This window comes from Rattus norvegicus, chromosome 9 (assembly GCF_036323735.1).
Source record: "Rattus norvegicus strain BN/NHsdMcwi chromosome 9, GRCr8, whole genome shotgun sequence".
NCBI lineage: Eukaryota > Metazoa > Chordata > Mammalia > Rodentia > Muridae > Rattus > Rattus norvegicus.
The window spans coordinates 78,820,732-78,844,785 of NC_086027.1; the positions used below are offsets into that span (position 1 = coordinate 78,820,732).

The following is a 24,054-nucleotide window of genomic DNA, read 5'->3' on the forward strand; positions in this document are numbered from 1 at the left end:
ATCTTTCCACCCTCCTCTGACCTGCTCAGCTTACAGTCACCCCTTGTATCTATTGTTCTTGGTGGAGTGTCCTCCAAGGCAGGGGTGTGGGACTCTGCTTGAGAACATGAAGTTCCAGATCCAAAAGGTTTACCTGCTCCTTCACCTGCCCCTGGAGTGAGGTGTTTTCTTCTATTCTTCCACCTGTAAATGGCTTAGCTGCTCCCATGTGCCAGTGGCATCGCCATTACCCTCCTCACCCACTGGTTACTTCTGCATGAAAGGACTTGTATGAACTCTGGACACAGAAGCTCATCTGAAAGGGAACAAGAGATAGTTTGTTTTGAAGCTGAATATGAATGACCATGGGCTAAGTATAAATACAGATTCAAGCTGGCCCAGAGACCATGGTCTAATCTTATACCTTCATGGAGTTTTAATAGAAGAAAAGATTACAAATCTTGGCACTATTGGAACACATTCTTGATAAGTGGTGTACAGCAAAATGCTTAGTTTTGGATGTATCTGGTTACAGTCTTAGCTTGGAATTGGTACGAGGTACTAACTTGTTCCACATTCTGAGGGGATTTTCCTAGTTGTGACAAGGATAGATGTAAGGTCAAACACAGAGCTTGTGAGTGTCCTTTCGGTATCTAACTGTAGTCTAAAAAATGGGCTACACATTTGTAACATTCAAAGTCACCATTACCACAGAAGTTTTCATGAATTAGCTAACTTCATAAAATTTTAAGTGGTGTGGGACATCCTCCACCCTGAAATTTCATGCTTTATTTAAGTAGCTTCTTTGGTCTCCAAAACTTCCCAATTGAAAACTGAGAAGGGGGAGGGTGGATTGTGGAAAAGAGCTTGCAAATGGATTCAACCTACCCAGCCTTTCCACCTGTCTTACTACTCTCACTTGACATTACTTAGTATTCTCCCATTAGAGGCTGCCCACCTTCTTGTCTGTTTATCTCTGTTTCAGTACATTCTTGTCTCTGTCTAAGAGTAGGGGGCTTTGCTCATATGTTGTTTTTATGTTATGATTGTTACACTTCAGCTTTCTGGTAGGTTCTAGAAAAAATTAATTTAAAATTTATCTGACTTTTAAAAATTGTTCTTAGGACAAAACAGAATTCTTAGAAAATTTAAGCATCTTGATCAGAACTGGAATTATTTAAGATTTTAGCCTAATAGTTAATCATGTTTAGTTAGCAAATGTTAGCAAGTGGTTACAATTTGAAGTTTGAGGCTTTACGGAACTGTTGAAATTAAACAAAAAATCCAAGGGAGTTTAGAACCGTCTGATGGCAAAAAGTTGTCACAAACATAACGTTTCCTTGAAGAACTCAAGGTGATTTTGATAAGAAAAACTATATCCTAAATCAATGAGTTAGAAATACTTGCATTTTTTTATTGTTGAGTGGGAAGCTATCTTCATTGTGCTTTCTTGTATTAACATAAACTACATAAACAGTTGCAAAATGTTGAAAAATAAGCTGCATGTCTGAATGAAAATTAGTTTTAGTTTAAAAATTACAATGGGCAGAGCTTAGCCAGAATATAATACCAATTATGTAAAATTTAAACTTGAGTCTAAATTCTGTGTAACACTCAAAATTCCAGAAGTAAGTGAGTGGAGAGTGATGTGTGGTAACTGATTAAAATTATATGAGGGCAGGGGCTGGAGAAAAGTGTCTGTAGGTTTTGCTGTTTTTCTGGAGGACAGGAGTTAGATTTCCAGCACTCATTTTGACAGTTCATAACTGTTTGGAACTCTAGCTCCAGTGTGTCCCATGGTTTCTTCTGATTTCTATAGGTACCTGCAAGCTTATGCCCATACTCACAACCCTTATCACCAATACCTATAAGTAATAAAATTTAAAAATAAACATATATCTGCATGTTTATATATGTAGTTATATATGAAATATATATACATAAATGAAACTACAAGGGAAAACAAGTATAGATACTAGATCAAACACAGAGTTTGTGAGTGGCCTTTAGGTGTCTAAATGTAGTCTAAGGAAATTTGACTGCAGATTTGTAACCTTCAAACAAGCGTTAAGACATACATACTCACAGTAAGTAACACATACACCCTGAGGGACTCTAAAGTCATTCTTGAACGAAGAGCTATGAGATTGCTCACTGGTAACTCCATAATTAGTGGACATTAATGGTTTTCAGTTAAATCAGTGGTGGTTTAAAAAATATATGGAAAAACGTTAAATTACAAATAGTTTGATAGTAAAATAACAAAGGTAGATTTTGTGAAATTTTCAAATATTTTAGTGAATTGTGTGATTTGAAGCTACGTCTATGGCATGAAAACCCTGGAGGTAATTGACATCAAAGGCATTGCACTCCGTCAATGTCTAGCAACTGTTGTACTAGTGGTTAGCAAATATTTATCTTAATAAGCTAGTACATTGAGTTCTGGTGTGTGTTATGATAAAATTACAGTTAGAATGTGATAGTTCTAAAGTTTTGGATAAATTTAAAGAAAATAGGAAGTAGTTTTACTCTGGCCTTGTGAGGAAATGCTACTTTTCAAATTCATAGTGTGATTACCCATCTTCATTTTCAACTGGATTGAACTTAAAATCACCATAGAAACACATTTCATGAAGTGTGATTTTTCCCAATCTGATGGATAATTAGCCCATATGGTCCATGAGGACAGTGGGAATAGAGAGGACAAGTAGGGGAGGGGTCTCAGTATCCCTGAATGTTGAATGTCCACTTAGGGTAGGAACATCCATGATGTACAAAGGCAATTGTCTGAGGATGTAGGGTACTGAAGAACTTGGTTAGCATGGGAACACATTTCAGGAATCTCAGGTACTAGCTGAACAGTTTCTAATCAGGAGAAAGGAAACTGAACCTGTAATCTACCTAAGGCTAAGTGACAGTCCTCAGGTAGAGGCATGTGTGGGGGCTAAGAATTCCCCAGACAAGGTCAGAGAAGTAGTCCAGTTAATGAAGGGATCTCCAATATTGCATTGAGCCCAGAGGCTATCTGATCATGGTAAACTTCGACTTCGATTAGCAGAGTTTTCCCACAATGAAGGATGTCTAGGAAGGTTCAACTGAAGAGAGAAGATCCCCCTTGAAAGCTACTGTAATAGGCCTCCAGACCTTACCACAACTGACACCAGGTTAGAGGTATCATCCAAACCCAGCACATAGTCCCAGCACTTGCCAAAATGGGAACAAAGACTTGGTTTGTACATCTAGGAAACTCCTCAAATAAAAAGTCCCTAAATGGATTAGCCTTGCTTTTTGGCTTCTGAAGTTCCACTTTTTGTTAAATGAAGTGTGAAAACCAGGATGTGGTTTTTGTGTATAAAAGACAGGGTTGTAAGGCTCCGGGATGTATGATTTGAACAAGTTACCTGTGCAGCCACCAGCTGGAAATATGGACTTTCTTTTTGTTTTTAAGGATATCTACAAAGTGGTCTCTGGTGGCTTACCTAGCAACACTGCATCTCATGTCCTAAGGTTCCAATCTGAGTAAAAAGGAAAAAAAGCCATCTGAGCACCAGCATTTCACTGTCTTGGCTTCTTGTGAATGCCTAGCTGTCCCTCAGTACTGATGGCACAACTTCCCTGCTGTGGAAACTGTGACCTCTAATTGTGAGGCACAGTAAGTCCCCTTGTTTAAACTGTTCTGTCATAACTTAACAATGAGGAAAGCAGCTAACACACCTGGCTTCTTGGGTTTTGCTATTTCCTCTTGTAGCCTGTATTACATGTATTTGTGCACATGGTTGAAAGCTGTAAAAAATTAACAGTTATTGAAATATTCATTAAATGAGTTTCAAATATGAATATTTGAATCATAATTTACTGTACATATCAAAAAGTTAGCATGAATATGAAGTTGGAGGTTGGATAGAAGATGATCATTGTTAGTGTTGTGTTTATCGGACGTTACTTATTTTATGTGTGATGCAAACTCAAAATTTCTTAGTAAAGATTAATAAAGCTTATCCAAAAAAGATTGAAAGATTTGGAAGAAGAAACTTAGAATTTGTATCATTGTCTCTTTGACCACACACCATTTATAATTTGATTTGATGGCCAGAAGTCCTACTGATTAACATATGTTACATCAGGAACCTGGAGACCTAACTTTGTCCCACAAACTTCCTTGGCAGCGGCCCAGACACTGTTCCCCACAGAATCCTCTGAGCCGGCTCACCACGGAGGCATATCTGTGTGCATTTATGTGAATCTCAATTTTGCAATATTTGTGACACATAAAAGTTTATTTCTTCCCTTCTGGTCCTAAAGTAGTGTGTCTGCCCTCCAGGTCAGTTCATTTCTTCAGAGTGTGAAAAGCTCAAGGAAGCAGCATGTCATTAGTTATCCAATATGGATAGAGCTGATATTTTGTTGTTGTTCATTACAGACCATCCTTTCCTGAGACCAGCATATAGTGGACGTGAGTGACACACTCCAATTGAGACATCACATAGAACTCCATTTTAAATATAATTTGCATTAGCCTATCCAGTAGAAGAATATTTCTCTTTTGACTGAATCACATTTTTAATAGTTAATTTTTATTGAGAATTTCATCTTTTTATTCTTTTTACAAGTTAATCTCTTTATTTTAATGTGTATGTTTAGTGATAATGTCATACATGTATATAATGTGTCTGATCATTGGTATTCCAATCTCTTTTATATATCTCCTATTCATAGCAACTCTCATCTCCTCCCTACAATTCCCAGTCCTCCTTCTGTGTCCTGGTTCACCCCTCACAAAATTCTGCCTCCCATTCTGCATCCTCATCTCCTCTGAGATGGTGGAGACTCCTACCTGGCACATCAAGTCTCTACAATAAATACTGTTCTTTACATGGCCACGTGTCTGCATCTGTAGGAACCCAGTGGGCTCACTGGTGGGTGCATATCTGAATACAGTGAGTCTCCTTCACATATCACGGAGAGTCCAGCCCCACGAGATAAATCTATATCACAGCACCTGTATATACATCTAAGGGAACATTTCAGAAGAAAGTCCCTAAGACTGTAAGAGACAGTGTATCAGGAAGAGTTCAGTGAAATAGATTTTCCTACAAAAAGTCTAAGAAATACATTTTTTTTTAATTTTTGGAGAAATAAACAGTCTAGAACAATGCAGTCTCGGTGATACATTAATGTAGAAAGGCGATATTTTCAAGGGGTCCTGTGCGTAGACAGAGAAGTACAGGCAAACAATGAGCATTAGAAAAAGATGTGAGCCCGTTATTAGTCCTTTACAGATGTGAGTCTGTTTGTTGTTTGCAGTGCAGTGTGGTGTTACCTGTCAAATTTCAGCCAAGTATCTATCTTACTGTTCTACTAGCGAGTCATGAACTCACAACTGAAGGAAAACATATTCACTCTGAATCTTTTAAAGTGTGTGTAATATATTTCCTTGGTGTATTTTTAATTTTAAAACAGTAAAAGTATATATATATATCCCCAGCCAGTTAGTTTGAGAGTGAGTGGGGAAAGAGGATTATTGCAGTGGTTGGAAGGAAGAAAGTGGAGGGGTCAATAATGATATTTTAAATCGTGAAAGTTTTTGTTCTGGAGGTAATATTTAAATTCTAAAAGTCTTTACATATGAACTAAAATTCACAGTGAAACACAATATAATTGGTCACAGAGAATGGAAAAATTGAAGAATAAAACAACAAAAATCTTTCTCCTAAGCATACAGGAATTACTGGTAAATAGAATTGTATGTGCTTGAGATTTTATGATTTTTTTACACATCTACATTATGAAATCCCTAAAATCCTACAAACTCAAAACAGGACTTCATAATGTATAAGTACAAGACAAGCATTCTAAGCAAAGACCTCCACGAATAGCAGTGGGTTCATTTTGTGTTGAATGGGCATGAGACCAGCCCTTTAGGGTGCTTTGCATACCACTGTGACATTGTAGGAAAAACTTGATTTTAAATTGTGAGGCATGAGTGACTCACGTCTCTGAAGTATACGCTTTGTCCTTTCATAACTTAGCAATGTAGAATAGGACCACCATGCATGAAATGCTGGGCTCTCAGTGAATACTGCACCTTCCGTGCAACTCAGTTGTCACTGGCTTACTCTCCTCTTGGACTCAATATTAAGCACTTTTCTCAGGAAGGAAAGTTTTGAAAATTGGTGGTATTGGTGTTTTTCAGAAAGGCCAAAGAAGATCTGCTGAAAACCCAGAAGGAACGGGACTTCCATCGCATGCATCATAAGCGCATCCTGCAAGAAAAGAACAAGCTCATTGCTGACCTCAAAGGGTGAGATGCTCATGTGTGTTGACTTGAGCAGTGCTGTTTCAATAAACTTGTTTCTTTAAGTTTATTGGATAGGAAGTTTAGGCCCTTGAATTGAAGGCGTATTCACACTATTGGAATGTGTTATTGAGAAGTTAAAACAAAAATGTAAGAAAATGTACTGTATTGTTGCTTTGTCATTTAAGACACAGCCTTAGTAAGTCTGGTATAAGCAAAGGACTTCAACGGTGTGTTTCCAGTGAGGTGAATTGTGGATAGTGGGTAAGCATGTAGAGTGATGTCCTCAGGCTGCCATTATGAGACAGAACACCACATGCAGCAGCACATATCATGAGAGAACATGGGAAGTTCACCAGATGTGCCATGGACAACAGAGAACAGGCAGAGCTTTGCTGGGGTACAAGGCATATCCTAAATTGGCTTGAATTTATAAGAGAAATTACAGAAGGTATTCTGGGAGGTGTTATTCATACTCAGGATTCCTCCTTCATTAGCTTCCTTCCATTCTTTTTGTGTAAAACAAGAAGTCAGTTTTATAGTCCTCAAATAAAATGGTCTTTTGTTTGTTCTATGATAATACCATATAAAAACATTCTGTGTTGACAAGGATATTAAAAATATGTCCAATATAAACATTACATATTTATGCTTAAATATATGTCATACCCATTAAATATACAATTAAAAAGGACATACTGAAGTGGTTTCTTTTCTCAGTGTTATTATATGATATTGTGCAAGAAGCAAGACTTGTTCTGGCTTTTAGATTGATGGATACATGCCGTCCTGGTGGCATGGGCGTGGAAGCAGGGCTAGAATTCTGGCCTATCGTATCAATCTGAAGTCAGAGACTAAAGAGTGAATGAGAAGAGGAACCAGGCTAGAACAACCTCTAGGCTTTACCAGTGACTGCCTGTTCCTAGTACATCTCAACCTCCTGAATATTCCTCTGCCTTCCCTAACAACATCAATATCTGGAGACCAAGTATGGGAATTCATGAAATTCTGAGTAGCATTTTGGACTTGAACTCTATGATTCTGCCCCTGTGCTTTATGAGCTCCTGTCTCATAGTATGAAATATTTTTTTTGAACTCTCAATGTTTCCACAGTAATTAATACTTCCAGTACTGTTGAAAAGTCCCAACAGGTTTGGAACTCAGGGCAATCTCTACTGTGATGCTTCATAAATTCAAAAAATAATTTACAATATATAATGATACGGAGAAAACAGTCTCATTCCAGACTGGAGGGGTGGAGGTATATGACAAAGCAAACAGAAATCCAGTAGGGCAAAATACAAACCCTGCATGCACATATCTGGTATCTGGGGCTTGTCATGAGATTTACTACAAGCATCTTGAGTAGCCCCACCCTTGGAGGTCTGCCATCTGCAGCACATGTAGCTTCTCCCTGGCTCTGGGATTGATTCTGTGCCTCTAGCTTCCCTCAGTTCTTATCCCATAGTTTAGACGTCTCCAACATCGTAAGACTTCAATTGCAATGTAGACTTCATGTATTTTTATTCAAATAATGAATATATATATGTAAGAGAATCCTGCTCAGAAATGGAATGAAATACAGCTACCAGTGTATGATACAGAATGACTTGGAAACCTGTTCTAAGTGAAAGAAAAGAACGTCTAGTGAGAAAATATTGTTTGGCACCAAATACACAGTCCCAGAGTTTTCTGGGATGTTAGAAGTGCCACTATATTTTGATAAAATATGATTTTACTGAATATACATATTAATCTAAACAGATAACTCTGACACTTGGGATCTATATATTTTACTTCATATAATGTATTCTCCAGTAAAAACTAAAGCATTGTTGAAGACATTTTTCAATCAGACAAAATTTTGAAGGTACTTATGTAGTATTATTTTCTTTGAGACATTAAACTATTTTTTGCATTAGAGAAATGGTTCTATACTTAAGAGCAAAAGATAAAAAGGGACATGCGTACTATTTGCAGTACCCACCAGGCAGCAAATGAGTACATATAGTTCCTGTTACAGTGTATCTGACACCCTCTTTTAATCTCTTTGGGCACCTGCACACATGTGGTTTGTAGTCATACAGACATATAGGCTCAAATTAAAATATATTTAACTAGATTGTTGGGGGGGGAGGGCGGCAAGGGGGGAGGATGGGGAGGGGAACACCCATAAAAAAGGGGAGGGGGGAGGGGGATGTTTGCCCGGAAACCGGGAAAGGGAATAACACTCGAAATGTATATAAGAAATACTCAAGTTAATAAAAAAATATATTTCTATACTCAGTTTTCTTAATATGAAGTCATTGAAACATGTTTTCAAGATTACCTTTTATTTTGGTATAAACAAAATTCCTGGTTTCTGGTTTAATTGCCTGTTGCTTATGACCCTTCTTTTTTGTGAATTGTGACTGGATGTTAAGTTTTGTGAAACAAGGTCTCATAAATCCCAGACTGGTCTTGAACTCACTATGTGGCTGAGACCGGCCTTGAACTTCTGATCCTACTGCCGCTGCCTCCTGAGTGTTGGGATTACAGGCACATAGTACTATTCTGTCTGTAAACATATACTCTCTAATTTTGAAAGAACTGAGGTAGTCCTCTGAGTACATACTCAGATATAGAAGAGAATGTGCTGCTGGGAAATTGGAAAGTGCAGAAGGAAAATATAGTTTCCTTTATTTATCCCTAACCTGAGGTAGACTGAAATTACACAGAAAATAACACTTCGTGCTTCTTGGCTCTGGCATGTTGACCTTTCCATGGCTCTTCATTTTTATTCATAAGCACACAAAGATGGAATGAAAGAGGAGAGAAGGGGATTAGATGTTAGATAAAAATCACTGATGTAACTATTTTACCCTTTCTGATGATGCCGCTGGCCTTTTACTTTTATAGGCTGAAATTGCATTATGCATCTTACGAACCAACTATAAGGGTGTTACATGAGAAACATCATGCTTTACTGAAGGAGAAAATGCTGACCTCTTTGGAAAGAGATCGAGCTGTTGGGAAGGTAAGGAAAGAGGCAGCCAAAACTACCTTGAAACAGTTCGTAATCATTTCTTGTTTATTGTGTGTGTGTGCATGCGTGTGTGCATGCGTGAATATGCGTGTTTGTGTGTATGATTTTGTGTGCTCAAGGGTGTGTATGTATATGGAGGCCAGGTACATATGATGCATATGTAGGACATCATGTGTTATTCTAAGACATGCTATCTACCTCCTATGAGACAGGGTTCCTCATTGGATTGATGCTCACCAATTATGCTAGACTGATTGATCAGGGAGTCCCAGGGATATTCTCGTCTTTATATTCCAAGTATTGGGATCACAAGTATGTGCCACCATGTTGAACATTTGTATGTGGGGGTCAAGAAATTTACCAACTGAGCTGTTGCTCCACCCTTTAGCTTTCATTTTTATGAGTAGATTGATGGTTTTACTTTTGAGTTAAGTTTTAAAACATTGTCCAGAAATTTGTATATAAATTGTATTTGAAAACATGATGAAAAGTATCTAATATATTAACAACTCATAATGATTATTAATTAATTAGTTAATATGTATCAGAAACATGAAATAGTATATTGCTAAAGTACAGTTAGAAGAAAATAGCTGTTGTAGTAAAAGCAATAAACAGAGTGGTTAAAATGTGAGCTTTGAAAACTATCCACATTAGCATTAAGCAACATACTTAGCTGGAACAGAGATTTTGAGAATGACAGATGGTCTAGTTATTCATGCTCCAAGGACCTAAAATGTTGCACACCCATAGTTATTAAAGATTGAAATGGGACAGTGGTTCTAAGTTTTCTCTATCCCACCAATTGGTCTTGATGCAGCCTCTCATAGGAGTATGCAGAGTAGAAGCCAGATTTATCAAGAGTTATTAAAGAATAATGAGATACTGAGAAAGATTAATATAAATTCTCAGAAAATGTGGGGTTTCCAAGAGTGGAAAAAAATCTATTGAATTTCTTTTGTTCATATTTTTATAGGGTATTATTAGAAACTTGACAGAGGCTGAGCTACTCCACTGAGTTTAGTTAATTCTCTGGATTATCATAGGCCAAAATAATGAACAGTCCACAAGCCCTATGCATGTCCCCTGAGCTAACCAGGGGATGGTTATGTGCTATATGAGTGTTGTTCATCTAGTCGAGGTAGTTGAAGATCACCTCTATTCATTTTTAGTTTAGATGTTAATAATTGACCTTGACTCTGCTCGCTTTTGGCTACATAGCCAGCTTCTCTACCTCAGACCTTGCTCATGTCTTGCTGACTATTAATTATACTTATTTCTCTGACTGTCAGTTGCTGACATAGACTGCTAATCATCCGTCATTGGTTGGTGTTGCTGTCTCTGACATTGAAGGTGTCCTAAGATTTAATTATACAGAGATCTTGTTCTCACAGCTACCAAGAAGTAGCTACAGACTTCTTGGTTAGCTCTTTGTCTAGGGGGGATGGTCTAGGTCTCATTCTTGAAATGTGTCCTTATTTACAATGTAGTCTGCTAGAGTAGCCATGTACAAAGCAAGAATCTGTGATAAACAATAGTGCCCAGCACAGGTTTCACAAATTGGAACGTTCTCTTGGAGTTAGCCAGTTGTCCTATTGTCACTGACATTGCTTCCTAGACCCAGTTTGTCAGCATCAGGTCCATGTTACTTTTAGCAACAAGCATTACATCTTTTAAGTGCATTGTGGATGAGTTTCTATAATGCTGATATGAAATGATTAAATCAAATTTGATATTGGGGCCTGTAGGAGTTCTCCATGGCAAAGGCTTACCTTGCCTGTCCCTTGCTGATCTGCATTCATTAGTCCAATGCCAGTCTTTGTTACATCTTCTGCAGATTTCAGAATGCTGGGGCCTTTGTTTTGATTATCTCTAGGAAAAAAACATTGTTTCTAGGAATGACTTATGTACAATCTCTTTTCAGATTTCCTTATTTACCATTATGAAATCATGTGATATTTTCATTTTCCTTGAAATTTTTAGAATTTTTTTCAGAGTAGCATCGTAAATATGAGATCCAATATCAACCATATTTCTAGCCCAATCATCTATGATACAGATCTTGACTTAAAAGTGTGATTGTTGGGGGACGGCGGTAATGGGGGAAGGATGAGGAGGGGAACACCCATATAGAAGGGGAGAGGAAGGGGTTAGGGGGATGTTGGCCTGGAAACCAGGAAAGGGAATAACAATTGAAATGTAAATAAGAAATACTCAATTTAAATAAAGATGGAGGAAAAAAAGCCTAACCATCATTTTGCATTCCAAATTAGCATTTTCAAAAGCCAAAGATTCAATTAATATTTGTCTGACTTCTGAATGTGCTACTATTTTATTTACAGCTGAAGTCAATCTTTGCAAAAAATCTGTGAAGACTTCTTTGGGGCCTTGTATAATTTTAGTAAATGACTCAGATTTCTTTCCTCATTCTTCACTTCCTTGTCCCAAGCATTTAAAGCTGCTAAAAGACAGTGCCAAGGCATGAACCTCAACTCAAGCTGCCTCTGTAACTCAGCATACTGACCCTTACCTGACAACTGAGCTTGGGAAAGATTAATACCTGTAGCCCTATTTCATTGTGCTAAGGCCCCGGCTTCCTCTTCCCACCATGTGCAACATTGTAACTGAGGACCAGCTTCCAAAATTGCTGTTGCCAAATCTTTCCAGTCTTGGAGAATAATTCTGTTCTGAGTTGCCCATGAATTTAATATCTGCTTTACAGAGGGTAAATACATATTGTATGAAATGTATTAAAATCTCAAATCTAATGTTTCTAAAATTACATTTAACTTTTTTCATAACTTTGGGGGTGCCTGTCATCTTTTGGTAAGTCTTTTATAGTAACTGGATAAACTAACATTGGTTTTCTAACAACCTTGGACTACTCCTCTTCAGTTTTATCCTGTGATGGTGTGGTAGGTTGTTGTTTAAATCCCTCATCTGTGAATAGTTTTTAATTGTCATTTCTAAGTCTTCTAAGGCTTGCATCTTATGACACTGTCTTTTATATTCTGGCATAAAAACATATAAGGCAGTTATTAAGAATAGACTGTGAATTACCAGACTAATAGTAATTATAATTGATAAATCTCTGCTTCTATTTTCAAGCCATTTAAAGTAGCACTATACAGGGTTCGAATGTCTTGTATTATGGTATTTTTCCATTCTTAACCTCTCTTTGAGGACTTCCTAGGTGCCTTATCAAATCTGATGGCTTTTTAGTTTGTCCACATCTTGCATGATTTCCTGGTCCTTGTGCTTGTGCTCCACATTGGCTGCCAAATGTTGTTTTGTTACAAAATCTCAGTCATTCAATTTTACCAATGAGGACTCCAGCATCAGATGCTGGGGTGGAAGCCTGCTATATGACCCTTTCATAGGGGTCACATATTAGATATCCCATATATAAGGTGTTTATATAACAATTCACATTAGTAGCAAAATTGCAGATAGAAGTAGCAACAAAAATAATTTTATGACCGTGGATCGCCACAACATGGAGAACTGTATTAAAGGGTCACAACTTTAGAAAGATTGAGAATCATTGCTTTAGAAAGTTGTCTCCTACCTCAAAAGCCCTTAGAGATCAGAGATATTGCTAGTAAGTAGTAGTAGTAGTAGTTCCCAAAATAATATTGTTTAGAAATTTCTCTCAAATATATATTTGGTACTCTTATTTATTGGCTGAATTTTCTTCACTCATATTGAGTGACATCCTTTCCTTCTACTGGTAGTATTTGTTTTTGTACAGGCCCAGGTCTTTGGGGAGGTATTGTTGGCATTGAATTTAAAAAAAGAAAAAGAAAGCAAAATGGTGATATGCTGCATTAAAATGCATGGCAGTTTGTTAAAGAATGTAAGACTGTGACTACGCTTAATATTCTTTTCTTGCTTTCCAAACTCATAAGCTACAAAAGCTTTCATGATGGCAATGCAATTCATATAATATTATTAAAATATAAAAATAATGTTATTTTTGCATCTTCATTGAAATTATTAGCCTTTAAAATATAAAACATCATCCTTTCAGTGCCTTTTGTACTTGGATTTTAATTTTCTGTCCTGGAATATTTGAATTATATTGCAAGTATTAATGACTAAAATATATGTTCTAATCATTTAAAATTTCATGACACGTATGTCATGCTCTAAAAGTTTTATCTCCTTGATTATTTTCACATAAACAGCAGTAAGTAACATGTTAGTTACTTTTCTCATTGTTTGATAGAATCCCAGAAAAATGGAAATTAAGGAAGAAAGGAAGGTTTTGGTTCCTTTTGAGGATACAGTACATCATATGAGGGACATCATGGTACAGGAGAGTGAAATAGCTGTTAACATGAGATGTACCTTGGGAAGCTGAGCAAAGGGCCTGCCCATTCTCAGCTTACATCTTCATTTTTATTTAGTCAAAGACCACAGCCCCTGGATTAGTGTTGCCCGTATATGTTCAACATGAGGCTTTCCTCCTTAGTTCTTCCTGTAAATGAACTCACAGATCTCTTCAGAACTTGCCTCTATAGTGATTCTAAGTCCAGTTAAGCCAACAATGAAGACTAATGCTTTCAACTTCCTTACTGTACCCCTGGGTCCTTGATTACTGCCTCTGTAACTCGAGCAGAATTGGTCTGACACTCATCGGCTGTGTGATCAGGGTCAAGTTATTATACCTGGAAACATTTTTCTGTCCCTCTTCTCTAACAAGGTGGTGGTCCCATAAGCTGCTCAAAGGCCATGCTGAGGACATATTAGCTCACACACACTCTTTGGTTTTCACACCTAATTACTGCTTTATTAGAAAAATATAGAAATTGAGAGTAATGGTGTGAATTTAAGAGTCTGTAAATCAGTTCTGTAAACATTTAGGTCTTTTATATTTTCTTCTGTTTTCTCACATAGTAAACAGAGATGAACCACTTTCCTGAAAGACTAATATGGTGTGAAGTAAAACCTTGGCTAAAAGTTAAAATAATATTAGAAGTCAGGTTCTAATTTTTTTATATCATGACATAGATGCACAGCAAACTGTTGTTACTGTGGAAAAGTAGTTTTATTTTTCTTTCAACAATAGATAACCTATCTGGTAGAGATCATGTGGGTCTTTCTGGGTTAAAACAGCCTTGGTTGGTTTTTAATGATGTATATTGTTCCATGGTTCCTTTGAAGGAACTATGGGACCTTCCTAACTTTATGTCTCTTTACAGTGTCTGTGAGCATGTTGCATGGACAGTCAGTCTCTCTCTCTCTCTCTCTCTCTCTCTCTCTCTCTCTCTCTCTCTCTCTCCCTCTCTCTCCTTTTCTTTTCTTTCTGTCTTTTTTGTCAGACCTATGTTTCTGGTCTAGTATTTTAAATGTTACCATTCCTTGAGAGATACCTCAGTAGTTAGGAGCACTTGCTACTCTTATTGTTGGTGAACCACGTGGTAGTTCACAACTGTTGATTAATCTAGTTTCAGGAGTGTGATGCCTTCTTGTGATAGAGATGAGCAGCAGGCACACAGGTGTGCACCTATATTCATTAAGGGAAAACACTCACATTAAGTAAACCTGAAAGAAAATTATTTAAATATTAACAGGTCTATGTTCCTTTACTGAAGTATAATGATGTTTGAATGTAGTGTTCTAAAGCATGATCTGAAAGGTTCTATACTTTTACAGCATAATGCAAACCATGAGATGTCTGTACAGCATGTCAGTATTTGAGGCTGTTCCCTGAGGAAATGGAAGTGCATGTATTGTATTTGGATCAATTTCAAACTACTTGATATGTTTAGCCTTTCTTTCAAGTCAAACTATTTCTCCTGTGTTCTCGTGCCTGATCTCTGATTTCTCCTCTCTTAGGCTCTATCTCTTTGTTCTGTTGTAGGGGGCTATGCTTCTGTACTATTATTCACTGGAAAACACTCCGTGCTCCCATTTGGAGCATGCAATATCCACATCTGTTCTTATAGACTCACTTCTAATGTTTTTTCTTGATTTTAAAAAAGAATACAGATACGGAAAATATTTTCTGATAGAAAATACTAAAGTTTATTTCTTGATATTGAAAATGGAAGTTAGGATTTAGAAATAGCTTTCTTCTTTTAGCTATATCTGCTTTTTAAAACTGAGACTGATTACAATTTGAAAAAGTCTTATTTAAATAGATTCAATAAGAACAACGTTGATACCAGGCATCTGATTTTTTTTCAGGATTGTTTTATAGATTTAAAATCCAATATTTTTGGATACATTCTGTATGAAACATGATTACTTACACCAATACATATTATTCAAACCCCAAATGGGTCAAATGATTGAATAAGCTTATACAATAATGTTCTTAACATAGCTTCAAGATCATTCCAAGAGTATGTAATGTCTATACTAAGAAGTAGGTGATTTATAATTTGTTGATCCCAATTTACTAACTGGCAAAAGACTTCCAGAAATTATTCTTTTATAGTTTTGGAATAATTATCTTAGTCCCCAAATTAGGGAAGAATCAACGGTTTTAGAAACATTTTCTTGGAAAGTAAGCCATGCCTTCAGGGACTGAAATTTTCTTAGCCAAAATTTCCAAGGGATTTTAATTTGAAAGACAGAAACCAACCTGTGGTCAATAAACCTTTTTTTTTGTTAGAGCTGATTCATCAGGTATATCCTGACTGTGTGGTCATTGGTTAGTCTTCTGACCTAAACCTATTAGTGTGTTGTGAAGCCACAGAATTTATTTATTCAAAATATCTGTACAATGAAACTATGTTAAAGTATATGAAACATTTACCAATGAGTCATCATAGAGAACATATCACATTTATGCTTATCTTTAAACATAAGGTTTATTCCATATACCCTGAGATTTCACCTCATACCTTAAGGATATGAGTTAAAAGTCGCAGAATAGAATCTCCTGCTTGCTATGAGAACCCTGATCATATCCTCAGATCCTTATCTTCATGAGCATTTAATTTACTATGCTCTTCTTCAAAGATATATAATAATTACATTGTGCATGTTCAGAATGCATAACCTTTCAAATTAACATTTCTTGGGAATTTCATACACAAGTACTTAATGTCGTTTCCATCTCTTCTCCCTGCACCAGATTATCCCATGTTCCCTAATTATTTCTTGTGGTCAGACTTCTGCTTTGATTGTGATTGCTGCATGTGTAATTGCACATATAAATGCAGCCTATCAAGTCCACTTAGTGTTGTTCATATATATGCAATTAGGGCGGACCACTTGGGATTGGGAAACCTATCACGGGGCTCTTCTCTGGAAACTCGTTCTCCCACTCCCAGGAGCTGTTGATTGCCTGTCTTGCTTTTCAGCTCGGGGTGGGGCCTTTGATATTTGCCCCATCCATGTGCATAGGTGAAACTCTCAGAATTTAGACATTTATGCTATTCAATTTATATCTTAAAGAGTGAAAGTACACATTTACTAGATAAAAATCTTGTAAGCACTTAAATTCCTTTGGTACATAATAAACATTAAAATGACTCTTTTACATTAACTTAAAACCTAAGTTTTAAAACTTAAAACTTTTACAATTCTAGTTGTTAGTTCTGAAAGTATATGGAAAGTATTTTCATAATTCTGAAAAAATCCCATAATTCATAAAATCCAAAATGCATTTGATTTGTAAGTACATAGTGTGATGGTTAACAGTCATTTTGCACTTGATGGTATTTAGGATTGCCATGGAAACACACCTCAGGGCAGGTCTGTGAAGGTATTTCCAGGGAAGTTCAACTGAAAATAGAATAATAATGTCATGGCTTGGAGTCCAGGACTGGATAAAAGGAGATAGCAATCTGAGCACTAGAATTTGTCTCTGCTTCCTGATTGTATATACAGCGTTGCTAGCTCTCTGGGGCACCTGCCATCAGGTCTGTCTGCCATGAGGGCTGGACCCTCATGATGCGAGATGAAGCCTGCACTCTCCACTCCTTAAGTTGCTTTGTCACGTAGTTGTCAAAGCAACAGAAAAGTAACAATTTAGGTAATTGGTAATGAAGAGTGAGGGCCATTGCTATGTCAAACCCGATGATGCTGTTCCTAGCAGGCTGTGGGACTAGTTTCTGGGAATGGTGTGGAAACATTTGGAAATTTGGGCCAGACTATTCCAAGAATGGTGAAGGTAGAGCTTGACACATCTTCCCAGTAGCTGTTAAGGAAGATAAGCATACTGCAACAGCAACTAATGGAGGCCCAGCTCAGGACACTTGAGAAAACAGGGAGCTGTCATGAGCTGACCTAGTGCCTGTAATGTTATAGTCTGGGAAGGAATCTGCTGAGGTCTTGTTCCTGCATATGGCAGAGAGGCTGAATTAAAACGTAATAGACTAAGATGTTTGGCAAAGAAAATTTCACCTTAATAATTATAGATGCTATCTCTGGTCTCCTCTTGTCTGTAGCTTTAAATTCATACCCGCCCCCATTCCCTTCCTTAACAGTTTTCAGTTGAGATCGTTTCAATGTTAGAGACAACAGGGCTGTCCTGAGGAGAAGCTGTCAGCACAGGTAGAGCCCACTTGATAGAAGCTCTGTGTTCTAGGCAGCCAGACTTGACTGTGGAGCTGCCTGGTTCCACTGTACTCCATGTATTTCCACCAATAACCTACAGTAGGCTAAAAGCTCTTAGTAGCCAGGTATCTAGAAACCGAGTCACATTTCTTGTTCTAAGACTCTATACTCATTAGCTTTTGTTAACAGAGTCTACCGAGAAGAGGAGAGCACAACCGAGAATGTCTCCATAAAACTGACTTACAGGCAGGTCTGTGGGATGTTATCTTGAGTCAGGATTGGTGTGCGAGGGTCCAATTCCTTATGTGTTATTACCAACGCTGGATAGGTGGTCTTGGCAAGAAAGGAAGCAAGACATGAGGGGCAAGCCAATGAGCAGTGCTCCTCCACAGCCTCTTCGTCAGTCCTGGGTTCAGGGTACTGCGTTTGAGTTCCTGACCCAAGGTCCCTCCATGTTGGACGATAAGCTGTAAGCTAAAATAAATCTTTTACTCTGTAGTTTGTTTTTGATCATGGTGTTTACAACATCAATAGAATCCTAAAACTCTATTCAGAAACAATCCCCAGTGCTCTAGTCTGAAACAGTTTGACCAAATGATTAAATAATATGGAATTAGTATAATTCGAAGTAAAAAACAATAAAATTCTGTGGTCTTAAAATTATAAAGATGATCCAGTGAGTAATGGTGTGTGTGTGTGTGTGTGTGTGTGTGTGTGTGTGTGTGTGTGTGTGTAACAGGCTATTCTTGCACATATAAGTGGACTATTTTTCTCTCAGAGAGGTGGAACTCAACAGTTCAGCTGTTGGGTGTACTTAAAAGAATCGCTTCTAAAGCCACAGTAGATCCAGGGGAAAAGGAACACCCCACTTCACTTTCCTCTGCTAGGGTACCAAGGTTAACTCATCATCTTAAGCTGTGTTGAAGGCAAGTGCCTGTGATATGTGTGTGCCTCCTAAATCCCTAATTCTAGTTTAGCCATAGGGGAAGAGAGTCATTCTGCATTCATGGTCATCCTGTAAGGTACTTCATGTAGGGTGCTTCACAACCACTCTGTAAGATAATTTGTAACCAGTGCTTCTTAAGCACTTAGGGCCATTAACAAAAGGAAGTATTTTAGGAATGTATCATTCCAAGGAGACTGGGGGACATAGTGACTCAATTCTGCATGAACTCCAGGGCAAAATTGAGAAGCAAACCAACGGATGTTACTACATGGTACGTAGTAACACTGGGTTATCACTTGTATAAATGTGAGCCTAAGTGTGGGATACACTGGAATTTCCAGCACTGTATCAGTCACTATTGTATGGTGCTTACGATAAATTTATAACCCATTTTGAAGAAATTGATATTATTTATTTTACCTTAGCATTCCATTAGTACCAATCCACTGGTTAAAGTTCATTTTTTTTTATGTTTAAATGTTCTGGTATCTAGTTATAGTTGGAAATATGTACATTTGAATGTAATTAAATGGAAGCTATTTTATGTTTGGGTAATTATGTACAGTAAAGAATGAGACAACTTTAAAGGTTGAATTTTAAATTTGATTCTGTGATTCAGGAAATGTAGGTAAAGGCATGCTACACAGCCAACAAATGTTCTTGATTATAACATATGGTTAATAAAAACAGATTATCTATATAATAAATAATTATTATGGGCATAAATATAGTTAATCATATTTTTATTCCTGGATAATACTTCATAGTTTGTAGATCTAAGAATAAATTGCCACAGTTAATAGGTACAAAAATAAATTGTGAGGAAATTTAAGCAGAGGAATGTCCTCTCATAAAGTTGAACTGAACAGTTGTAAAGTATTTAAAGCACATTTTTAATTTAAGAAATTTTGCTGTGAGATTCATGCTTCAAATACTTTGTGCGGTGGTTGATTAGTGGAATTGAATTTCAAACCAAAACAATGCTATGGTTCTGCTAAAGTTTATGTTCAATGTTTTATAACTTAAAGGCATGGATTCAAGAGCAATTAATATTTTTGATATTTTGCAATCAATTTTTAAATGTTGCATTTTACTTAACATTTAAAAATTAAACTACTATATAATGCCACATGTTTGCATTATTTGCTTTTAGATTTCTGGGCTTCAAGCAACACTGAAGAACATAGACATAGGACATATTCAGGTCCCTGTAATCAAAGGTAAGAATATAAAGTTTATTAACACTAACCTGATAATATTTCAACCTGACCAATGATCAGCTTTCTAGATATATTTAAGAGGGAATAACAGTTGTGGAAACTAGTTTGTAAATAAACAGATTAATAAGAAATTTAGATGTGATATAATATTTATTTTAAACCAGAATGTTTTAGGAGCTATAGAAAGACTCCTAGAAAACTCTTGGGCAGAGCATGATGGGATTTCCTGGTTGCAGTCTGGACTTCTTTTCATATATCAGAGTATAACTAAAGTGTAGATAAAGCATTTGGGGCATTGGCAAACATACAGTACAAATTACAGAAGACAGATGACATACTAAAAAATACAGACTGAGTTGCACAATCAACCATGCAATCATGTCTAAGAAACCCTTCAAACTAAGCCTCATCCAGATGGGTGCCTAGAACATGTCAGCCTCGATGAAATGAAAGGGGAAGTTCAGAGTTGCTGAAACAACTGGAGTCTATAGAAATGTTACAGAGGGGTTGGAATGAGAGTGGCTGCTCCTGTGAGGGAGCTGAGTGTTTGTTCTAAGTTGATGCCACGGCTACTTGTATACAATAGAACTACTTGAGACTTGCAGAGAGGGAAATTTCTGTAGGACTAAGAGACTAGCAATTCTCCAGGTCAGTCGTGATAGGAAATAGTGCAAGGCTAGCATTGCCTGCTGGTCAGGACACATTTGTACATAATTAACAGCACAGTAACATTCAGCACCCCATATTTGTCCTATAGAATGAAAGACAAAACTCACAAGGGTCCACAGGAGACCCAGTTTAGAGCAGGATTCTTACCATGTAAGAGCAGCCCTGGAAAACTAAGGGCTTTACATAAATTTAACCAAAACAACATAAAATCAATCCTTAAACTGCAAATTCATCAGCTAAAAATTCAACTGCTTTCTTCATTAAAAACCATAACCCTTCAGATGAAGACAGTTAAATAGAATATCTACAATGTGTCATCCCTCTGCCCAGTTCATAATTAAACACTTGACTATGTATAGAAATACATGACTCACAGTCAAGACAGGAAGTTTTTTTTCCCATTTTTATTAAATTGGGTATTTCTTTTTTTTTCCTTGAAATGTAACATGTTTCTTATTCTTTTTTTAAATTTTTTCCTCCATCTTTATTAAATTGGGTATTTCTTATTTACATTTCAATTGTTACTCCCTTTCCAGCTTTCCAGGCCAACATCCCCCTAATTCCTCCCCCTCCCCTTCTATATAGGTGTTCCCCTCCCCATCCTCCCCCCATTACTGCCCTCCCCCCCAACAATCACGTTCACTGGGGGTTCAGTCTTAGCAGGAACAAGGACTTTCCCTTCCACTGGTGCCCTTACTAGGCTATTCATTGCTACCTATGAGGTTAGAGTCCAGGGTCAGTCCATGTATAGTCTTTGGGTAGTGGCTTAGTCCCTGGAAGCTCTGGGTGGTTGGCATTGTTGTTCATATGGGGGTCTCAAGCCCCTTCAAGCTCTTCCAGTCCTTTCTCTGATTCCTTCAACGGGGGTCCCGTTCTCAGTTCAGTGGTTTGCTGCTGGCATTCGCCTATGTATTTGCTGTATTCTGGCTGTGTCTCTCAGGAGAGATCTATATCCGGTTCCTGTCGGCCTGCACTTCTTTGCTTCATCCATCTTATCTAGTTTGGTGGCTGTGTATGTATGGGCCACATGTGGGGCAGGCTCTGAATGGGTGTTCCTTCAGCCTCTGTTCTAAACTTTGCCTCCCTATCCCCTCCTAAGGGTATTCTTGTTCCCCTTTTAAAGAAGGAGTGAAGCATTTACATTTTGATCATCCGTCTTGAGTTTCATGTGTTCTAGGCATTTAGGCTAATTCGACCATTTGGGCTAATATCCACTTACCAATGAATGCATACCATGTGTTTTTTTCTGTGGATTGGGTTAGCTCACTCAGGATGATATTTCCCAGTTCCATCCATTTGCCTATGAATTTCATAAAGTCATTGTTTTTGATAGCTGAGTAGTATTCCATTGTGTAGATGTAGCACATTTTCTGTATCCATTCCTCTGTTGAAGGGCTTCTGGGTTCTTTCCAGCTTCTGGCTATTATATATAAGGCTGCTGTGAACATAGTGGAGCACGTGTCTTTGTTATTTGTTGGAGCATCTTTTGGGTATATGCCCAAGAGAGGTATAGCTGGGTCCTCAGGTAGTACAATGTCCAATTTTCTGAGGAACCTCCAGACTGATTTCCAGAATGGTTGTACCAGTCTGCAATCCCACCAACAATGGAGGAGTGTTCCTGTTTCTCCACATCCTCGCCAGCATCTGCTGTCACCAGAGTTTTTGATCTTAGCCATTCTGACTGGTGTGAGGTGGAATCTCAGGGTTGTTTTGATTTGTATTTCCCGTATGACTAAAGATGTTGAACATTTCTTTGGTGCTTCTCAGCCATTCGATATTCCTCAGCTGTGAATTTTGTTTAGCTCCGAATCTCATTTTTTAATAGGGTTATTTGTCTCCCTGCGGTCTAACTTCATGAGCTCTTTGAGTATTTTGGATATAAGCCCTCTATCAGTTGTACGATTCGTAAAGATCTGTTGCCGTTTTGTCCTAACCACAGTGTCCTTTGCCTTACAGAAACTTTGTAGCTTTATGAGATTCCATTTGTCGATTCTTGATCTTAGAGAATAAGCCATTGGTGTTTTGTTCAGGAAATTTTCTCCAGTGCCCATGTGTTTGAGATTCCTCCCTACTTTTTCTTCTATTAGTTTGAGTGTATCTTTTTTGATGTGGAGGTCCTTACCGCTTGGACTTAAGCTTTGTACAGGATGATAAGCATGGATCGATCTGCATTCTTCTACATGCTGACCTCCAGTTGAACCAGCACCATTTGCTGAAAATGCTATCTTTTGTCCATTGGATGGTTTTGGCTCCTTTGTCAAAAATCAAGTGACCATAGGTGTGTGGGTTCATTTCTGGGTCTTCAATTGCACTGCACTGGTCTATCTGTCTGTCTCTGTACCAATACCACGCAGTTTTTATCACTATTGCTCTGTAGTACTGCTTGAGTTCAGGGATAGTGATTCCCCCAGAAGTCCTTTTATTGTTGAGGATAGTTTTAGCCATCTTGGGTTTTTTGTTATTCCAGATGATCTTGCAAATTGTTCTGTCTAACTCTCTGAAGAATTGGATTGGAATTTTGATGGGGATTGCATTGAATCTGTAGATCGCTTTTGGTAAAATGGCCATTTTACTATATAAATCCTGACAGTCCATGAGCATGGGAGATCTTTCCATCTTCTAAGATGTTCAATATCTTTCTTCAGAGGCTTGAAGTTCTTATCATACAGATCTTTCACTTGCTTGGTTAAAGTCACACTGAGGGATTTGATATTATTTGGGACTATTATAAAGGGTGTCGTTTCCCTAATTTCTTTCTCGGCCGGTTTATCCTTTGTGTAGAGGAAGGCTACTGATTTCTTTGAGTTAATTTTATACCCAGCCACTTTCCTGAAGGTGTTCATCAGGTTTAGTAGTTCTCTGGTGGAACGTAAATATACTATCATATCATCTGCAAATAGTGATATTTTGACTTTTTCCTTTCCAATCTGTATCCCTTTCATCTCCTTTTGTTGTCTGATTGCTCTGGCTAGGACTCTGAGAACTATATTGAATAAGTAGGGAGAGAGTGGGCAGCCTTGTCTAGTCCCTGATTTTAGTGGGATGGCTTCAAGTTTCTCTCCATTTAGTTTAATGTTAGCAACTGGTTTGCTGTATATGGCTTTTACTATGTTTAGGTATGGACCTTGAATTCCTGTTCTTTCCAGGACTTTTATCATGAAGGGGTGTTGAATTTTGTCAAATGCTTTCTCAGCATCTAATGAAATGATCATGTGGTTTTTATCTTTCAGTTTGTTTATATAATGGATCACATTGATGGTTTTCCATATATTAACCATCCCTGCATACCTGGGATGAAGCCTACTTGATCATGATGGACGATAGTCTTTTTGTGGTTTAGATATAAGAGTAATTGTGGCTTCATAGAAGGAATTCAGTAGCGCTCTCTCTGTTTCAATTTTGTGGA

The 24,054-nt window shown here is 37.5% G+C and overlaps 1 protein-coding gene across 10 annotated transcripts in view; it reads left to right on the plus strand.

The window, feature by feature from the left end:
- Positions 1-24,054, plus strand: part of Spag16 (sperm associated antigen 16) — a 919,670-nt gene that overhangs the window by 38,136 nt on the left and 857,480 nt on the right. For all 10 annotated transcript variants that reach the window (XR_005488954.2, XR_005488955.2, XR_010054628.1 and 7 more), the window contains exons 6-8: positions 6,173-6,280; positions 9,173-9,290; positions 19,913-19,979. Coding sequence is in view for 7 of the 10 variants with exons in the window: in XM_063267621.1 (XP_063123691.1) it covers positions 6,173-6,280; positions 9,173-9,290; positions 19,913-19,979 (293 nt within the window). In the remaining 3 variants the exon portion in view is untranslated. The remainder of the gene's footprint in view (positions 1-6,172; positions 6,281-9,172; positions 9,291-19,912; positions 19,980-24,054) is intronic.